Below are 18585 nucleotides of genomic sequence, written 5' to 3'. Positions count from 1 at the left end.
TGCCACGATTAAAGTAAAGAAATCAAAGAACAGCTACATCTACTTTGTAGTCCACCTTCACTCACTCGTGCACTTCATCAGCTGCTTTCCAGTGCATTTCAGATAAAACATGAAGAGTTGACTCCATCCTTTGTGACATAAATTTTAAATCATTTATGTTGTATAAGTATGAGCTTTCACTTGATATTCACCCATAAGTATGACAAAACGAATAATTTGCATCTTAAATTCCATGGGGTAGAACTGGAGCTTGTGTATTCAGCAACATCTGCTTTGGGGAATGGGCCTCCTGATTGCCTTGGTAATGTTTTTGAGTTAGCAAATCCTAACCTGGTAACCTTGGAATGAACAATGAGCTTCATAGTTGCTGCCCTGTGAATTTTACCCTGGAGCTGGCAGGGCTGCATATGTATGAAGCTGCGGAAATGTTTTCATCCAAATAAACTAAGTACTGTAAGAATGTTGTGACTTCAGTAAAAGGAACCGATGAAAGTCAGTGTGAGCAGTGAAGCAGACAACAACCTATATATATCTATCATACATAAAGTTTAGAAAGACTCGTCCTAAACAGAGGCAATGATTTGGAAACCTGGATTAGCAGTTAATTTCTAGCCTGGTTTCCTGAGGACACGAGGCTGTAGTGTTACGCTGTTGGCTAAAGCTGATGTAAGATTTCTCTCTTGCAGCAAAATCTCTTTCCCTGCCACCTGTTCCTTCCCCCTTTGTGGTTCCAGCTCTAGCACTTGCAGAACTGAAACAGGAGACAGGAGCTCACTGGTCTGACTGAAAACCAGTCCTCATAGGCCTGGTTCAGTGCACAGCCACATGAGTTTTGAAGCTGTGGCAACAGAAGGGTTGAAGTTGCAAAAGAGAGATGAGACCACATCCTTTTGGAGGATGTAGTTTACAGAAGATTGTGAAACCACATGCAACTTTCACGATCATGTTCTGTTTACCAGGGCCCTACTCAGGCGACTCTTGAATTTATTGCCAATTCCATCCAAACCTGACAGAGGTGCAAGAGGTTTTGAAGGTATTAAACCTCTACAAGTTCCATGTAAGTGTTTCATAGAGGAAAAAGATTAGTGCTGTCCTTGGTGGAAAAGCTGGTTGGCATGGTCAGATCTGGTTAGTGCATCAGCTGGCCAGCCAGCATGTACCTGATGGCCAGCCAGTGTGCACAGGCATAACTCAGGGCTTGTCCATGGCGTATATTGCCTTGTGCCCATGCAGAGACTGGACATGGAAGATGTGGTGATGGTGTTCAGCTTCTATGCAGAAGGTCACAGAGCATGTGAAGGGTTACAGTGGTGACTGTGTGGAGGGACACACATCATGAATCAATCATGATCCAGCTCCTCAGCTTATGAAACAGCTTGATGATGGTTTGACCTTAGTGTCTTGAGGTTAAAGGAAGAACAGGAACAAAAGAGGATATTTAAAAGTGATTTTTTTGTTCTCTGTGTTTTTTTTTCACTTCAGTTTACCTGATAGGATTATTTATTCATTGTTTTGTGGGGTTTTTTTGTTTTGCTTGCCTACAGCAGGGCTTTTAAAAAAATCTTTATTGCTCATATAAAATTTTGCATAAAGTTTCAATCTGTTTGCTTTGAATCACACAGTTTAACAAAGGGAATTTAGAACATGAAGTGAAAACCTCAGCAAAACTCAGTAAATACATTGAGTTTGTCATTAAATACAAGTATGCAAGAGTTCTGCTCCCAAGAAGGGTGTTTTGACTGTGTATGGTAAAACTGAAAATGTCCTGCCTTTAGCCAGTGAGGTGAAGCTCCATAACAACACATCCCTTTCAGTGTAATGTTATCTTCCAGAGTGACAAAGAATCTGAACTCCATCACTTTGACTGGACTCAGATCAGAATTGGAATTGGAGATCCTCTCACTTTGAAATGACCACATTTTAGTAAAGGGAACTTAGACTTCTTAAGTCTAAGAATATGATTAAATTTTATTTGGACTATCAGGAACATAATCCTGGGCCTTGCATTATTTTCCAACTACATTTCCTCTGCCTGGAGTCCTTAAGTGCATTGCAATATTGGACTGGATTAAAACCCAGCAATCTTCTACAACCAAAGTATGAGGAGAGGGTGGTGACTGCCTCAGCATTAGAAGCATATAGGAGATTTTAATTTTTATGTTTCTGACTATTAATTATTTTAACTAATGTGGTTTCTGGTGGTTTTTTTCATAGAGCGTGGTCATGGTTGTTTTCAGTGAGGATAAAAACAGAGATGAACAGCTGAAATACTGGAAGTACTGGCATTCCCGGCAGCACACAGCTAAACAGAGGGTCCTCGACATTGGTAAGTGTAAGAGGATCTCCAGATGTTTCAGGGAAGATTTCAGATATAGAAAGCTCTGGTACCTTGCACAGTACTGCAGTTTTTGGCAATGGCTCATCCCTGCTAGAACTGGGCAACAGGGTCTATGGAACAGGATAGGGAGCGTGCAGAAGGAAGGGTTCTCAGTAGTTACACAAAAGAGCTACCCCTTGCATGCGTATTTAGTGATTTACCTTCTGCAGCTGGGAAGTCGGGGTCTGCACCTCCTCAGGGGTGGCGGAATGTTTGTTTTCTTTAGTTTTTCAAAGGCTGATCCAGTCTTTGATCCAGTAACAATAGCAGCCAGTAACAGTTGTGTTAGCTAATTGATGTGGGAGCGCAGCCTGAGAGTGAGGATGCCATCATCCTGGTGACTGCAGAAGAGGGCACAGGACTCCTACACTCTCAGACTTTGAGTCTTGTTGGTGTCAGCACTGAGGGAGAAACAAGCTCTGGTGTGCTATCCTGAGAGATCTGTTTACCGTTCATCCCATCTAAGGTATTTACAAGCCTCTTTCAGCCACAACTGCCCTATCCACATGCTTGGGAGATTTTAGCAGAAGAAGAACACGTACCTTCTGCCAAGGAGCCTGAAGTTTGAATCGGTGGCAGTGTCTAGACATCAAGTGCTTCTCCCCTCCCACGTGCAGTTTACACATGCAGCCATCTGCAGGATTCCAGTCAAAGGAGTCGGCAAGACCAAAGCAGACAAAGTCTATCTTGTTTTGACCGCCTGAGGGAACCAAACCATTGAATGGCAGGAATGAGAGGAGGCAGAGAGGGGTGCGAAAACAAAGCAGAGTTACTGGTAGAGAACACCGCAAGACTTCAGGGGCAATTGAACTGGGTGATCAGGGAATCAGTCCCTAAGTGTTTCTACTCACACAATGCCTTTAGCCTTTGAAATGCTGCAGCCTCCACCGAGCTCCACTTAAGGTCAAGTGTGTTTTGTCAAAGCCGCTCCTCGCTCCTCCCCGAATCTCCTCTCTGCCTCTTATCATCATTGTTCTGGCTGAACTGTTTCCCCAACTTCTTTGGGTTTTTTCCTTTTTTCTTTTCTTGCCCTTTGGTATAGTTCAGGCAGTAAAATCGTCACCCCAGACCAAATGACTCCTATTGTGACACGTTAAAAGAGCAAGTGCCACATCACAGCTATTTCTGAAGGCTGCCTGGTTTTTTGTACTAGTCACTACAAGCTTACAGTACTAAATGCTCATACCTTTGAAAGTATGTGCCCATGAGCTTGTTCCACTGCCATGCCAACACCCTCTGACTCCACTGCAGTTGTGGTGTCCTGGCACATTTCAGTCCCTTTTCCCAATGAGTCAGCTTATGATGCATATTCTGTAAAATAGTGCTATGCAAAACAAGTGCTGTACATGAGCTGTGTGTTTACCTGTGTTAAAGTGAACATCTTTTAATTTTCCATAGGTTTGAGATGAAATAGGTCTGTGCTGACTTTTGAGGCACTCTGGTGCATATTCTTTATTTGGACTGCAAACATGAGCACAGCCCAGTGTAATAAGACTTACTGATATAGCACTCCTTGTCATATGTAAGAGCTGTAAGAGCATGGTTCACCTCAGAGTTTTCAGAAGAAAGACCCAGATGTTGCTCAGTAGTGTTTTCTTGAGAACAACTGAAATATGGCCTTAGCCCTTACCAAGTATGGTATTTCTGAAGTACATTTATTTTCTTTGGCACTTACAGTATACCTGTTTGGTTTATTAGGCCAGTATAGCTCCCAACTACATTTCCCATACAAGTATCAAGCTGCATTTAGCAATCTCCCAGTTTTACCATCAAACGATCTAAATGAGAAACTTAATCTAAATTTGAAGCTGGCCCTCCTTGAACCAGATAACCTCTAGGGATTCCTTCCATGCAAAATTATATTGAATGACTCTATGAAGATTTCCCTTTACATTAAAAATTCAGGACCTTGTTAGGGTCCTGTAAAGGAATACTGAGTTAGTGTCCAGGCCCTGTGTAGTTAACAGAGAGAATTAGGTGTCTGTGTATCTGCATCACCTGTTCCATAAATGTTTATAGTCTTTAATATTATTTTAACTTGATGTTTGTAGCATGTTTAACATCTGTGAATTCTTTTTAATTGTTTATGAATGCACATTTAATCTAGAGAATGATGTGGTCTTTAGCAGGCAGAAGATCAAATGAGTTTGGGATGCTCTAGTTCTGGGCTCCAGCTGTTCAGCCCTCAGATAGGGGTGGGGACTGTGCTTGTGCTGCTTTCCACAGTGGCACAGGTCTGTCTGTCTGCCTTCTGGCAGTTATATTTTGGAGATCAGAGGAAATAGTGACTTGCTGCTTCACTCCAGACACACTGGGGTCAGTCACTGCTTTAATTTGTTTTGTGTACTGGCCGGTGCACCTTCTGGGAGAAAGGATGGTTGAATGGATTAGATGCAGTACCCGGTCTGTAGATGCATTGATATTTATAGCATAAGCTTGTACTTACATGTAAACAAGTCCTTAGTGCTTGAGGAATAAATCTGAGGGCTTGATGCTTATTAAGCAAGAAGGTAAGGCATTTTCTAAAATTTAGGCTGTGTGCTATAATTGATTTTTCTGAAGAAGGAGGAAGGCATGTTCACTCTTTTTAGCATGAGTAAAGAGGGCAAAAAAACCAGCTGTCTTTTTCACAGTGCTGTGACGTTGGATCACTAGCTTTTTCTTTTAAAATAATGTGAAATAAATAATTCAATACTAAGTTGCAGCAAATATTGATTATTTAGAATCAGTACAATGATTTGCAAAATACCAGAACAGGTTCAAATATGAAGAGTGGGTGTGGAATCTTCGTGCTCCAGAAACTTGCCTATGTTTTTTTGGGGGATAGTTTGTATTATTTATGTGCACAGCTTCTATATATATATACAAAAAAGCTACAAAGGCTACTACAAAGTTATGTAATGCACGATTAGTATTTAACATTAAAAATTTGCCATTGTTCACTATGCAGTTTGCGTAACACAAGAGGAAATAATTCCTGTACAGCCATTTTCTTGCATATTGAAAAACTCCGACTTTCTCTTTCTGTTAACTCACAGCAGCAGAAGAGGAAAAATTGTAGTCACTCTAACAGCTTTCAAATATCCTTGGATGTAAATTCTTTCTTAATCAACTGAAGATCCTTCTTTAATTGTCTGTAAATTGAGAGGAATAGGATACCCTTCTGCTTTTTAACAGCATGTCTCATAGACACTCTGTGAGATTTGTGTATGGCAATTAAGGAAGCAGAGGCACGTGTGGGGGGAAGGGAAAGGTTGGTGGGATGCGAGGTTTTGACAGCCTTTTAGGAGAAGAAAACAAGTGTCTTTACGAGACATCTTGTTCATGTCTTTCCAAAGTGCACCTACACAGCACGCCCATATGCAGCAGTCAGTTGCACAAGGCACTTTCTGGTGAATCATAAATTTAGAGGTGGGTAGATGTGTGCACATGCATATTAAACTACTTATGTGTCTTCTAATTCCTCTCATTTGCATTCCCATACTGAATTTAGATAGTGAAGCCAATGACTTCAGTTAGAAAGGAGATCTGAGTTCTTGGTGGGAATGAAAAGCCTGCCTGCCCTCTCAAATACTATGTTAATTTACTACATTAGCAAATATCTCGTGCTGTTCCTAGGGTCTGAACAGTGATTTTTTTATTGTATCCAAAACCATTTATGTTTCCCAGGGACACAGTTTCACTTGCCCAGTGAGATGTCAGCATTCCTGTGTTTTAGATGATAGAAAAGTATACTGATTGCGTGTCTCAAATGTTAAATAATCCTCCTTGCAGAAATGGTTTTGTTATAAATGATTTCATAGCAGTTATTACGTAGAAATTGTTTTTTAGAGACTAACAGTTTAGAAGAACAAAGGAAACGAATATTGAAACCATTTGTGTGCCTCACAGAATACAAAAACATCCTCTCTCCATAACTTATTACAAAGCTAAGAATCAGCATGCTTCTAAGGCACAGATTTGGGCAAACATTAGATCAAGGGAGTAATTTCAGCCCTCTGGCACCGAGTCCAGTTACAATCCTTGGGGGATTCTTAGGAAATATATATGTCCCAGAGAGAGTTGATGCATTTGTGTGAACAATCTGGAAGTTCCTTTAATCAAGCAGATATTACCTGGCACTTTTCTTAATCTGCCAACAACAAGAAGAAAGTGTGTTAAACTGGCCAGCAAAGGGAGAGAAAAAGGTGGCTTGTTCCTCTTTTCAATAATAAAGAAGACCTAGGAGTTGTCTGTTTTACATGGTTTTACACCCTTACTATTTCTGCGGGGGGGGACTGTTGGGTCAATTTTGAAATCTTCCTCCCTTTTGCTTTCATTCCTTGCTAAAAGCTAGCTTATTGATAATATTAACAGCCCTTTCAGAAGAAGTGAGAAGAAGGTGCAGATTTTGTAGTCAGACAACTTAAAAATACTCTACATTTGTTTGTTTGCAGTTTTAGTTGCATAAAAACTTTGGAAAAAGGATCTTTGTGGTTTTGTTTCTTTGCAGTTTTTTGTTGATTTGTTTTTTGTTTTTGTGTTGGTTTTTGTTTGGTTTTTGTTTTCTTTTTTTTTAATAGAGAAATATTGATCCAGCATCTGGTGCAATAATTCCTAAGAAAGTTGAAAGAGCTGTGCAAGACATGTACACTACTAATGGTATCCTTCAATTATACCTCTTAGCCTTTTAGAAAGCTTCTTCAGGATTTACTATAATGCTATGTATTTATGTCAAGTTTTTAACAATCTCTTTAAATGCTTCAATAGTTTTTTAGTTAATTTTCCAATTTTGGCCATTCCTTGGCCAAGCTAATGAAATGCACCTGCTCATTGCCACTAGAGTCACACTTACTTATTTTTGAGAGCAAGCAATATTTTGTTAGAACATCAGCCAGTGATATACTGTGCATATGACTCAAGTTGCATTGTATTACCTCTTTGCAATTAAGGTTATTAATAATGAATCATAAACAGTACAAGAGGTAGTTTTGATGCGTTAGAGAACCTAGACGAAGAAGCAAAGATGTACTATGAACTGTGAAAGTTCAATTTTTTTTCATGGGTCTTTTGTTTGTTTGTTTTGTTTGTTTGTTTTTTCTTACAGCTGATTACAAGGAGAGTTTTAATACCATTGGGAATATTGAAGAAATTGCATTCAATGCCGTGTCCTTTACTTGGGATGTCAATGAGGAGGCAAAGGTGAGGAAAAGCCATGTAGATGGTATCCCTATATAAATACCATCTATCCATAGTCACTGTTTCACTTCTCTCCTTTTTGATATCTAAGAAGGGTTGCTGGTAGGTGCCCAGCCTGAGAAACAGTAGAAATTTTTTTTATTTGCAAAGTCAGGTGTAGGACACAAGGTGAATGTTTTCTTTCTCTAAACTATCAACTTCCTTTCTACTATAGGAACATCTCAAATAATCAATACTTTGTAAGTTAGACTATACCTTCCCTTGTGTTGGTGCCATTATTTTTCATAGTGTTACACAGACTGTCCTTGCAATTGGGAACAAATGTATTTTTGAGGACTAATGCATTTTTTTTTTATTTATTTTAAATGGTCAAGTACCCTCAGGCATGGGGTTTTTCATTCAGGATTGTGACTGCTAAGTGGACCTATAAACCAGAACAGAAGAACACCTTAATGAGTTTCTTACAGATAAGGTTGTACAAAGGCTGTCAGAGTGCTTCAGCTGCGTGGAATAATGTGGGGAAAGTGAAAAGCTGCCGGTAATTCTAAGAAGAAGTTGGCCCCCGGAAGGCAAACAACAAGGGAAATAGGCTGTGTAAAATGAGTGAGGGTAATGCAGTACTCTTGGGGATGTAGAGTTACTAAACAGCAAACACTGTTGAGCTTGGCAAACTCCTGATACCGTTTTCATGTTGAATACAAAATGTCCAGTGTTCAAGTAATGCAATGAATCTTTCAAATACGGAGACATCTTCATGCACAACTCCCCACTGCATTTCTAACAGAGAATTAGAGAAATTGCATCGGAGTGAGTGAGTTCTGTGAGAGATTGTGTCAAGCACGGAGTGGTGGTATTAATGCTCACTGTCCTGACTCACTGACTGAAGGTGCTGAGGTTTGTAGTAACAGGGATTTTCATCTCTGATGCACATCTTAGAAGAAAAGACAATAGTTCTGAAAACCACCCAGCTCTTTCAAAAGCAGGTCTTGGTAAACAGAGTTGTACTTGGCCCAGTTGCTAATGTAGTTATATTTACTCATCTAATGATTACATTGCCACCGCCTCAGATACTTCCCTGTTATGTGATTCCATTTCGAGCTACAGCTGTATGTTGTCCTCTGCAGTCACAAGAGGTGACTGTTGTGTGTGTGTGATTATTATGTAAGGAGATACAGCAAATACAGATTTGGGATCTTCAACACAAACAGACTTTCTCAAGGACCTTTACAGAAGCGCGACCAGGGCTACAACATGGCAGTCTTGTCCCACTGGTATCTACCATCCTCGCTGCCAGGGCTGGCAGTTCTTTAACGCATTTGCATTTGCAGCTGCTAGCCAGACTGAGCAAGACACCATGTTGATCTAGAAACAAGAAAGTCACATCCACTAATGTCAGGTGTTAACCTTGGGACATTTTGTTCTAATCTCACACTGTTCACATTGCTCTTGCCTTGGGTGCCAGAACATGAAGAACACAACTGTTGCAATGATCACTGGAAATAAAACTAAGATTTTAAAATAAAGACTCTCTTACTGTTGCTGGATTAAAAAACTGTCAGGAGTGAAATTTAAGCCCCTTGTATTTCTGCAGGAAGTAGTAATTAAAATGCAAATTAGCTCATGCATATTTATTTTGGGGATAATTAACAAATATCTGATCTTTTAGGAGCTTGAACTGCAAATGTATTGATAAAAGTAAGAGGATTCATAACACGCTTTGGTGTTGGGCTATGAAGCATGAATCAGGCTGTATGTGAAAGGTTATCACCTTGCCTGCACTAAAGTGTCTCCCTCCCCGCACATGTACATGTACCCACTTGCTTGCTCCTGTAGGAGAGTCTAATACAATAACCAGTTGCACCGGGTCCGGGGATTCCCATAGGATGCCCTTGTGGTGTTGGAAAGCTGTAAACTCTGAGGCACGTCACTGAAGGCTGTTTTTTCTCCAACAATTACCTCATCCAAGAGAGATGAAGAATTTCAAGGCATAATTACAGACTCTTTTCCTAAGCTTTTTGAATGATGATCTTTCAACTGGCTCCATTGTTTCTGCTCAGTGTTGTTTTCTCTTTTCCACCACAATTTCAAGATTAAAACTTAACCCATTGAGACACAATGGCTTTTCTCTTTGGGGTCAGACAAGAGTAGCACAGAGCAGTTCTTTGCAGGGCCTCTGAGGTGGGATGTGATAAAGTGCTCTGCTGGCCTGGGAAGTAACAAAGAAAATGGACTTGTTGTTGGAAGTGCACAGGGGAGTGATCTGGAAAATCAAACAAAAGCAGCAGAAATCACATATCCAAATATGCCTGTCTCTCCTGGGAGACTAAATCCCGTATCTAGGAAGACCTATCTGGAACATCAGATTTCTCACTTTCCTACTCCACCTGGAGGGCAGCTGATTTAAAGCCCTATTTCTCATTTAAAGCCAGATTTCTCCTCCCACACACAAGCAGAGCAGACACTCCTCCTCCAAGCCTTTCAGGACGAGAGTATAACAGCATGGGTGTGGCAGCCAGAGTCTGCCTGCTAACAGTGAGCCTGCTAAGGGTTGATAAAGCAGCATCTCATGTGGGTCTTATGTGGAAGAAACAGGAATTCAGAGGCAGAGGCCTCCCTCTATTACCCCAGTAACGTGAATGGAACTGAGCTGTTGGGTCCAGGTCTCCGTGCTTGGTGCCTTGTCTTCCAGCTGCTGCTTGGCAGAACAAGTCAATGGAAAGGGAATCTTGTACAGCTCATGTCAAGCTGTAGAATAAGGAATCTTGTACAGCTCATGTCAAGCTGTAGAATAATCTCACTATTGCTTTGTGTGGACTAAGGAAACAGCACCAAAGTCAGAAACGCCACTCTGCTGGCGTTTCTTCTGCTGTATCTGGTTGATAGCAGTCCCCTTGCCTTCTGGCAGAGCAGAGTTTGTCCTGGTGTATTCTTACCCTTTTCTAGAACAACATTCTTTTCTGCTGGGGCCCTTATCTAGAGGTCGCTGTGGGGCTTGTGGTTCAGAGCAGGATACAGGAAAATAAGGGGAAGACTGTAGCCATGTCAAACTCTACCTTATGCTTCCTCAAGACAAAAATATTGTACTGTGAGGGAACAGAGGTAGGAAGAAAAGAACAGTTTTGTACAATCCATCTTTGTTTCACTTCTGTATTTAATTCTGTGTATAAATATGCAACATTTATGGGCAAGGTGATTTGTCAGCTCCCTTTGGTTGAACCTGAATGCTATGTTTGGTATTTTTAAAGGAGTTCTTTAAAAAAAGGTGAGGAAACAAACAACAATTAACAAGAACTGGATGACTTTTAGAAGTCTATTTATAATATGCTAGAAGGTAGGTAGTTGCCTTGCTGTTGCCCTATAAAAGATTTTTTTTGCAGCATCTAGCTGGTTGACAAAGTTCTAGTGGAGGCTTTTGAACAGAGTTCAGCTTCATTTTTGATAGACATTCATCTGTCTGCTTACAGTCTAATCACTGACAGAAGTTAGTTTGCAAGAAAGATAATTATGAACCAGAATTCTCCTGGTCAAAGGCGAATATATTTGTCATAAATCCTACCAATTCCTTGAGATATGCCTTTTCTGTGGTTGGCAATTTTCTAATTTAAGTGGTTTGGACGGTGTTAATTCTGAAACAATACATTAATTGAATATTTTTATGGAAAATGCTTTTTAACCTCAAATTCAAAGATGTGACTTCAGTGAGCAGTTGCTAAAGAAAAATGTCACCTTAAAGACATAAAAAATAACTTTCAGTGGTACCAAGAGGTTACTGGTTTCTGCTGAGAACCACAACTTGGACATGTGGTAAAGAGACATGTTGGTGGATATATAATTGAGGCAGGTGCTGACAAATGCCCTTTGGTGTGCACAGGAGTTGTGCACTCTGCAGTTGTTGTGTATACTTGCGTGCAATCATTGTCCTGCTGTATTTAACTGAAATGTAGATCTTTAATCCAAAGCATGCTGAAGCCTCTGGGAAGCTTTCCAGTTATTTAATGAGTTTTGGCATAGCCCATACAGTAATAAGCTGTTTTCAAAGAGTGAGTGATTTGCAGGATTAGGTTCTTGGATATTGTGGGCCAAAGTGAGCTCCAATTCCAGCGGGCACAATGGTAAAATCAAGCTTGTAGAGCAGCACTGTCTCTAGCAGTGATTTGTATTGTGACAATCCATATTTCTTTAACATTGCTAGTGATACTTAGGACAGGTTTTGACTAGTATAAGAATTATTTTGTTCATAATCACAAATTTCCTTCTTAAGTTACATTTAATTTAATTTAATTAGGAAGGAAATTAACATTTTCTCTACTCAAAATTTAAAGGTTGAAGGAAAAGATGCTTCATTTTGGGGAGTTAGTACCAGAAATTATGTAGGATTAGACTTGGCAACTACTTTAATAATCCATGTCTGTCTGTCTGTGCAAGTGTGCATATATATATATACATATATGTGAGACATGCACACACACGTGTATATATTAAAGAAGAGTTAACCTGTGGTAGCACATAATGTTGAAATCCAGTGTATGCTTGGTAAGTATGCATCTGGGATTCAAGGCAAATGGCATTTTTATGTAGTTGCCGGGGTGTGGTGTGGGTTGAGGAAGCTTCAAAAGAGTAGTGTAAACATTTGCTGGAGACATTTGTATTGAAATAAAACAAAGGGTTTACCTTTGTGTGGGATTTATAAGGTAACGGCTGGCAGGAGAAACTATAAAACCACACTTTTTGTGTATAGGAAGAATGATGGGATTGATGTTAGTCATTTGAGAGACACATCATTTAACTCTTTGTTGTTACAGTCTGGAGGGATGAACTTTTTAAAAACAGGGTTTTTAAAGACCCATCATCCAGGTGTAGGTGCTATGTATTACCAGTATTCAGTAGAGAAATTGCTGTAAGTTTCTGATTTTGTGCCATAACACACTCTTCCCTCCCTTCTGCCCCTGGCTCTTTCTGAGACAATGGGAGCCAGAAATGTAAATAGTAATGAAAGGCTTATATTAGAAGTTTCGTAACTTTAGACCTTTAAGGTGTTTAAGCTGAGAGATCACAGCAGGAGTCATGTTGGCTGAATTAAATGATAAAAAGGGAAATGCACTTCTGAGCCTTGTTTTCTCTTAAGGCAGCTTACTGTGTTTGTGTCTTGTACATCCCTAATTATGCTGCAGTATTTAACAAACAGTCAGTAATTCCCATAATAGCAGCTACACCATGGAGGAGTGCCTTCCCTGAGAGAGAGAGTGCTTTTTCTGGACACGCTGTATATCAAACAGAAGAGTTGTCCTTATCTTAGGCCACTTTTGAAACTTTCTCAGCACCAGATGTTTCTCCAAATTAGTATTTCATTACCAATGGCATGCCTGAGCTGGAGACTAGATGGGTGGAACTCTGCCATTAATTGCTCTAATCTGAGATATACTGACATTAAAAAAAAAAGACATCACTATAATGGCAACCTAATTGATAGCAAAACATTGTTAAAATCCAGTTTGCACAGGGGAAAAAAAAAGTTTGTAAGTGAATTCAGATAGATAATTATAGTCACTTTTATTAATAGACAAGTGTAGACAGAGCTGGGGAGGGAGACTGATTTCTCCTCCTGCTACTGTCATTTCTACTATGCAAGAGAACTCAGGAAGGGGGATCTTAAACCTAGGTATCTGCCAGGAGAAGTAGAGCAGTGTTTTTCAGACTCTTTCAGAGTCTGAAAATGGGGTTGTTTTGCCCCTTGTCTCATTGAGAGTGGGAGTACCTGTGTTATGGACAGGAGGTGAGGAAGAGAGGAAGATGAGGGTTGTAGAGGGCAAAGCAGGCTGTGCTTGGACAGGCAGTTGAAATCATTGCTGCTCAGAGCAGATCACTGTGTTGTGGAGGTGGTTTCTGGTCAGAGCAGGGGAGAGAGAAGGGGACTGTCCAGGTGTTTCCCCATAGCAGCCTGCTGCACCACTGTATTAAAACTGGTGCGAATCTTAGTTGTGCAAAAAAAAAAAAAAAGGAGACCCTAAAATCAACTCCAAGAACAGAAATACACCCTCTTCCTCTTCCTTCTGCACACTTCCCTTGTTTTCTGAATCTAAAGTCAGTGTTGTGCTTTACAGGAAAGCTAATAGAATATTGCGTGGAGACAGAAAATTTCTCCCAAATGAATGATCTATGTTAATTCGCATCCATCTGTCTGTCTGTGAGGTGCAAATGATATGACAGAAAGTATAGTACACTTCATGTACGTGAACGTACAGTTATTGCTCCTCAGAGAGATCCTGATGTATTACCATGTCAGGACAAGATATTGAATCTTACAGCACATATCTATTATTCATGCTGAATAATCTGTTATTGCTGTATAGGGACTCTTGAAATGATAAAGTCTGTCTTCCCCAGCCGCTCCTACTCTGCTCTGTGATTGTGGAGGCAGTGAAAGAGATGACACACAGTGTATGTAGTTGATTAAGGTGGGACAAGATCTTTTTTTACTTTTCAGCTGAGCGTGCAGCAAATGTTGCAGATGTACAAACTGCTGAGTAGATGCAAAGCCTGCATGTTCCCTCTCACATTTCAGCTTACAGTTTGGAAAATCCCTGTGCAGAAGTATGAGCTAAAGTATAGTGAGACCAGATTTCTGTTTTATGCCAGACCTCATTCCACTCCTGTATGTTCACACACACTTTAAACTGTTGCCCTGACACTGTAAAGGAGTCTGAAGGCAAACGAAATTCAGGCTGTTATATTTCAAAGGCGTATGCGCCCGTATCTACACTTACCTTTGGAGCTGGAGGAGAGACCAACTTGTAATTTGAAACAGAAAGAACACTATCAGCTTCAAAATCAGAGTTTCACCTAGGGCCCTTCCCCGCCTCCCTCCTCTTCCCGCAGTTAAAGTTCAACTATTTCGTTTGTAAATGCAGTTCTGTGATAGAATCAGAAGCAGAAAGTGGAGGGGCCATTAGCTCAGTCAGGCAAACAAGCTGGCTCCATCATAAAGACCATGACTGTAATGGTAACTTCTGCCATGAGGGTGAAGTATGCCCCACCAGCCCCGGGAGACCTTCTTTATTCTCAGCTGCCTTTCTTAGGGATGTTGCATTCTGAACAGCCACACGGTTGGTTTATTTTCCCTGTTTGCAGATTGAGGAGGGGTTCCTTCATGCTCTTCTTTCCTGAATCCTCCCAGACCAGGGGCCTGCTGCTCCCTCCTCTGCCCAGCAAGGTGTGCATCAGGTCTGTTTGAGAGACCTGTTTGAGATCTCTTCCTTCCTGAGTGTCAGGTTTCACATCCTCTTGTTTCAGGAGATACTGGTGGTTTTCTTTGTCCTTTTCCCTAGTTCACAGTTTTGGGATTTTGTTTGGTTGGTGGTTTGTTTTTGTTTTTTAAATGGAGGAAAAATTAAAAGTAGAATCAGGTCAGTGCATAATTGCCCCAAATTACTATGTAATGCACATAGTCCTCACTGGGCAGAAAACTGGATTTTTAATCCAGTGTCATTCACACTATCCTGACCAAAAGCTATCAATGGTATTTCAGTTCACAATGCTTGCTTTGCATCAGAATAGTCCTTGTGAGACTTTGGTGGTGGGAGATCCTTCTCCCAGGTCCTGTACAGATGTGGCAGATGAGACACACTTTGTCCCATGGTACCAATGGAGTTAGAGAGCAGGAGACGACTAGTGGCTGTCAACTAACATAAGTGGTTGTAGAAGAGCAAGAGGTGGATTTCTGAAGCACAGACAAGTAGGGGGCTTGCCAGAAGCAGAATGCAATGTCAAGTTAAGTGGTTGCTACATGACAAAGAGGACTTTTGAGAAGAAGTAGGCAGTAGTTTTATCAATGTTTGAGCTTCCCAGTTTGAAAGACAGGATGAGATGCATTTTTGAAATTGAAAGAAGACAATGAAGGACCCTTGAAGTAAAGATCAAGGGTATCTCTTGATGGGATGGAGGAAGGGGTACCCTGATGACAATGTGAAGAAAATTTGTAAAATAAAGGGTAGGGCTTATCATTGCCCCACTGAATTTGAATTGTGAACTGTCAGAAGAACAAGCCAGACCAAAGGCAGCTGGAAAGGAGGAAGCAAGAGATCTCCGTCTCTGGAGGTTTTTAAAGTAAGGCTGGATGTGACACTTAGTGCCATGGTCTAGTAACCACAGTGGTAGTGGATGAAAGGTTGGACTTGATGATCTTGGAGGTCCTTTCCAACTCAGCTGATCCTATTTGCACTTTTAACAAATAGTGCAAACATACAGAGCAGGTTTCTAGAATGAAGCAAGTCAGGGCTAAAGACCTGACATCCATGTAAGGCACATTTTGGGAGGTTTTAGATTGTCTTTAGTCAGTTCCCATGAACTGAGCAACCATTAGCAGCTGGAGCAACTGAGGAATGCTCATAGGACACAACTTCTGGTCTGGCTCTTCCAAAAAGAATCCAGCTCATGTACTCTGAGCTCTCTGGTGTGAACCAAAGCATGGTAAGTTGGGACAACCAAATGATTCAACTCAAATGTGAGCTTCTGATCCAAACTGAAGTGCTGATACATGCCTTAAAATTTTGTCCTACTTCACAGGATGGAAGCATCTTTGTTGGATTTAGGACAGAAGTGGAGAATAAATGTGTGAATTGCCAGAGAATGCATCATAGCTGAATTAATAACTGTTGGGTTTTTTTGGGGGGTGGGTAGGGTGGTGTATCTGCTTTTATTTTCCCATTTGTTTTCATGTGTTTCTGGAAGTTTAATCATTGTTTGTACCCCACTTTAAAAGTAATCTCTGTGGCACACAGATTTTCATCACAGTGAATTGCTTGAGCACAGACTTCTCCTCACAAAAAGGAGTAAAAGGGCTTCCTTTGATGATTCAGATCGATACATACAGCTACAACAACCGCAGCAATAAACCCATCCACCGAGCCTACTGCCAGATCAAGGTCTTTTGTGACAAGGTAGGTGGAAAGCACAGTTATCGTGGACGGAGGTGGAACCTTGTTAGACAATTTATTATTGCTATATTTTAGACCTAATTAAATGTTTTTTCTTTCCCTAGAGAATTGTGTTTCATAGTAGCATTTGTACAAGCTATATCACAAATCTAGCAGATTATTGTGTAATTATTTTACTGCTTTGCAGCCTTTTTGGCCCTGATTCCTCAGCTGGTGAGGAATAGTTGGATTTTTTAAGGACAGCATGTTTTAGGTCATGATGCTGGAATATCAAAAAAGTGAAAGAAAGTACAAATGTAAAGATCTCTGCTTGGAAAGTCAGTGCTGATTATAGGTTCACGCAAGTGCCAGTCTGCTGAGGTTTTCCCTCCTGGCTCTAACAGCCAGGATAGGTAGCATGTAAACTTTGTGGAGATGCTCTGACAGAGAAATGCACCTTTCAGTAAAGGTCTGGAAAACGCCAAGTCCCAGTGATGCAGCTGATGGATTTCCCATCTCCCTTAATTACAAGCCCTGATTTTGGAAGCTTCAATGCGACTTTTATGTTGCTAGGATTTTCTTATTAAAAGTAAACTGCAAAAATAACTTAGTCTTTCCCATTTTGTAGTTCAGTAACTATTTTTTTGTGTGTGCTCATTCCCTCTTTTGCAAAATTTTGTTCTTTTACAGTACATTTGACTGCTCCTTTGTGGGAACTGGTAAGATTTTTCAGCACCCAAACATGGGTCGTGCCTTAATGAGTTAGGCAATCTCATGGTCAGCTGTATATATCACCACATAGAAACAGTTGCTCAGAAATGTTATGTCAGTGGTAATTCTTAGAAGAAAGTGTGACCACTTTTCAGTTGTGTTTAACATCTGCCAGCTGATGACTTTATCCCTGCTGAGAAAGATTTTCCATGGGGGAGCTGATGCCTGAATTCTAGTCAAGGTTCAGGGATTCAAGAGTCTACATCTATTTAAGTGACTGGGAAATTTATCCAAATTAGTCTTGCCATCTTACAGGTGGGAATAGAAAGACAAAGGCCATGCTCCAGGCAATATGTAACATTAACTTTTTAATGGAAAGGGTAAGAGTTCAACTGTTCCAGGACTCTGTGTTGCTGCTCCTTCCCCTGCTCCTTCCCCCTTTTCAGTTCATTCCCTTGTTGCAGTCTTGACAACGGGATCTTGAGGGCTAGTCAGTCAGTTGTGTTAGTGGAGCAAAATCTTTGGAAGTAATGAATGTAAATGTATGCACTGAGGTCTTGCAGTCAAAATGCTATGCTTTTAATTGTAACTTTGAATGTCAAATATTTAGAGATTTGAAGCTACAGCTGGATGTTGAAAGCTCAGTAAATATCAAAGGACAAGTCATTTTCATATACTTGCTTTTGAAGAGCAATTAGAAAAAAATCAAATTATTTAAAAAAAGGAAGGAAATTCAGAGCACACACTCATCAAGGGTGGCCTGTAGATACAACCGGTGGAGATTTTGAATAATACATGTTTGTTGCATCTATTGGCTTAATTGATGCTTCAAATATTGAGACTAGAAAGCAGGAAATTAATGTTGAGTCCAATAATCAAAACTGTATCAAAGTAGAAGAAAAGATCAGAGGGTTGTAAAAGCATTATTCACATCAAAACTGTATTGGAAGTGGGAACTGAAGAGCTCAAGGGTATCGATAATGGGATATATATCTGTTTAATATAAATGTATACATACACATATTACTTTTTAACTTAATGCAAGTGTGAAAATAAGTTAAATGAATGAAAATTATTGAGGTCAATTCACATGACAGTTCATGCTAACTGGCACTTGGAAGGAGACTGAGACTTGCCTCTCCCTTGACTTATGCTGCCAGATCTTTACCAACGTCCCTTTGTTACAGGGGTTTCATGAGTAAACAAATGGTTGGAAAATTTCCATTTGCTAGTAGTGCTGGGAGAATTCATCATGCTCAGAAGAAGGTAGCTGGTGGGGCTTGCTATCCTTATCTTTCCAGTATGTCAGAATAAAACCCTGGCACTTGTTAAGGTGGTGCTACGTGGTTCAGCTTCTCTTGTCAGCCTGTAGCTCACTCTCCTGGGACATGAACAGGGCTTTCTGCC

At 40.4% G+C, this 18585-nt stretch overlaps 1 protein-coding gene across 5 annotated transcripts in view; it reads left to right on the top strand.

Moving 5' to 3' along the window:
* The window catches only part of GRHL2 (grainyhead like transcription factor 2), a 67499-nt gene that overhangs the window by 24904 nt on the left and 24010 nt on the right, over window positions 1-18585 (top strand). For all 5 annotated transcript variants that reach the window (XM_027692542.1, XM_027692543.1, XM_027692544.1 and 2 more), the window contains 3 exons: window positions 2215-2326; window positions 7464-7558; window positions 16333-16491. In XM_027692542.1, the coding sequence (XP_027548343.1) occupies window positions 2215-2326; window positions 7464-7558; window positions 16333-16491 (366 nt within the window). The remainder of the gene's footprint in view (window positions 1-2214; window positions 2327-7463; window positions 7559-16332; window positions 16492-18585) is intronic.

The sequence above is a fragment of the Neopelma chrysocephalum genome, unplaced genomic scaffold, assembly GCF_003984885.1.
Source record: "Neopelma chrysocephalum unplaced genomic scaffold, ASM398488v2 Primary Assembly neopelma1_86, whole genome shotgun sequence".
NCBI lineage: Eukaryota > Metazoa > Chordata > Aves > Passeriformes > Pipridae > Neopelma > Neopelma chrysocephalum.
Note: the sequence above shows the minus strand (reverse complement) of the source record. Positions and strands in the feature narration are given on the sequence as shown.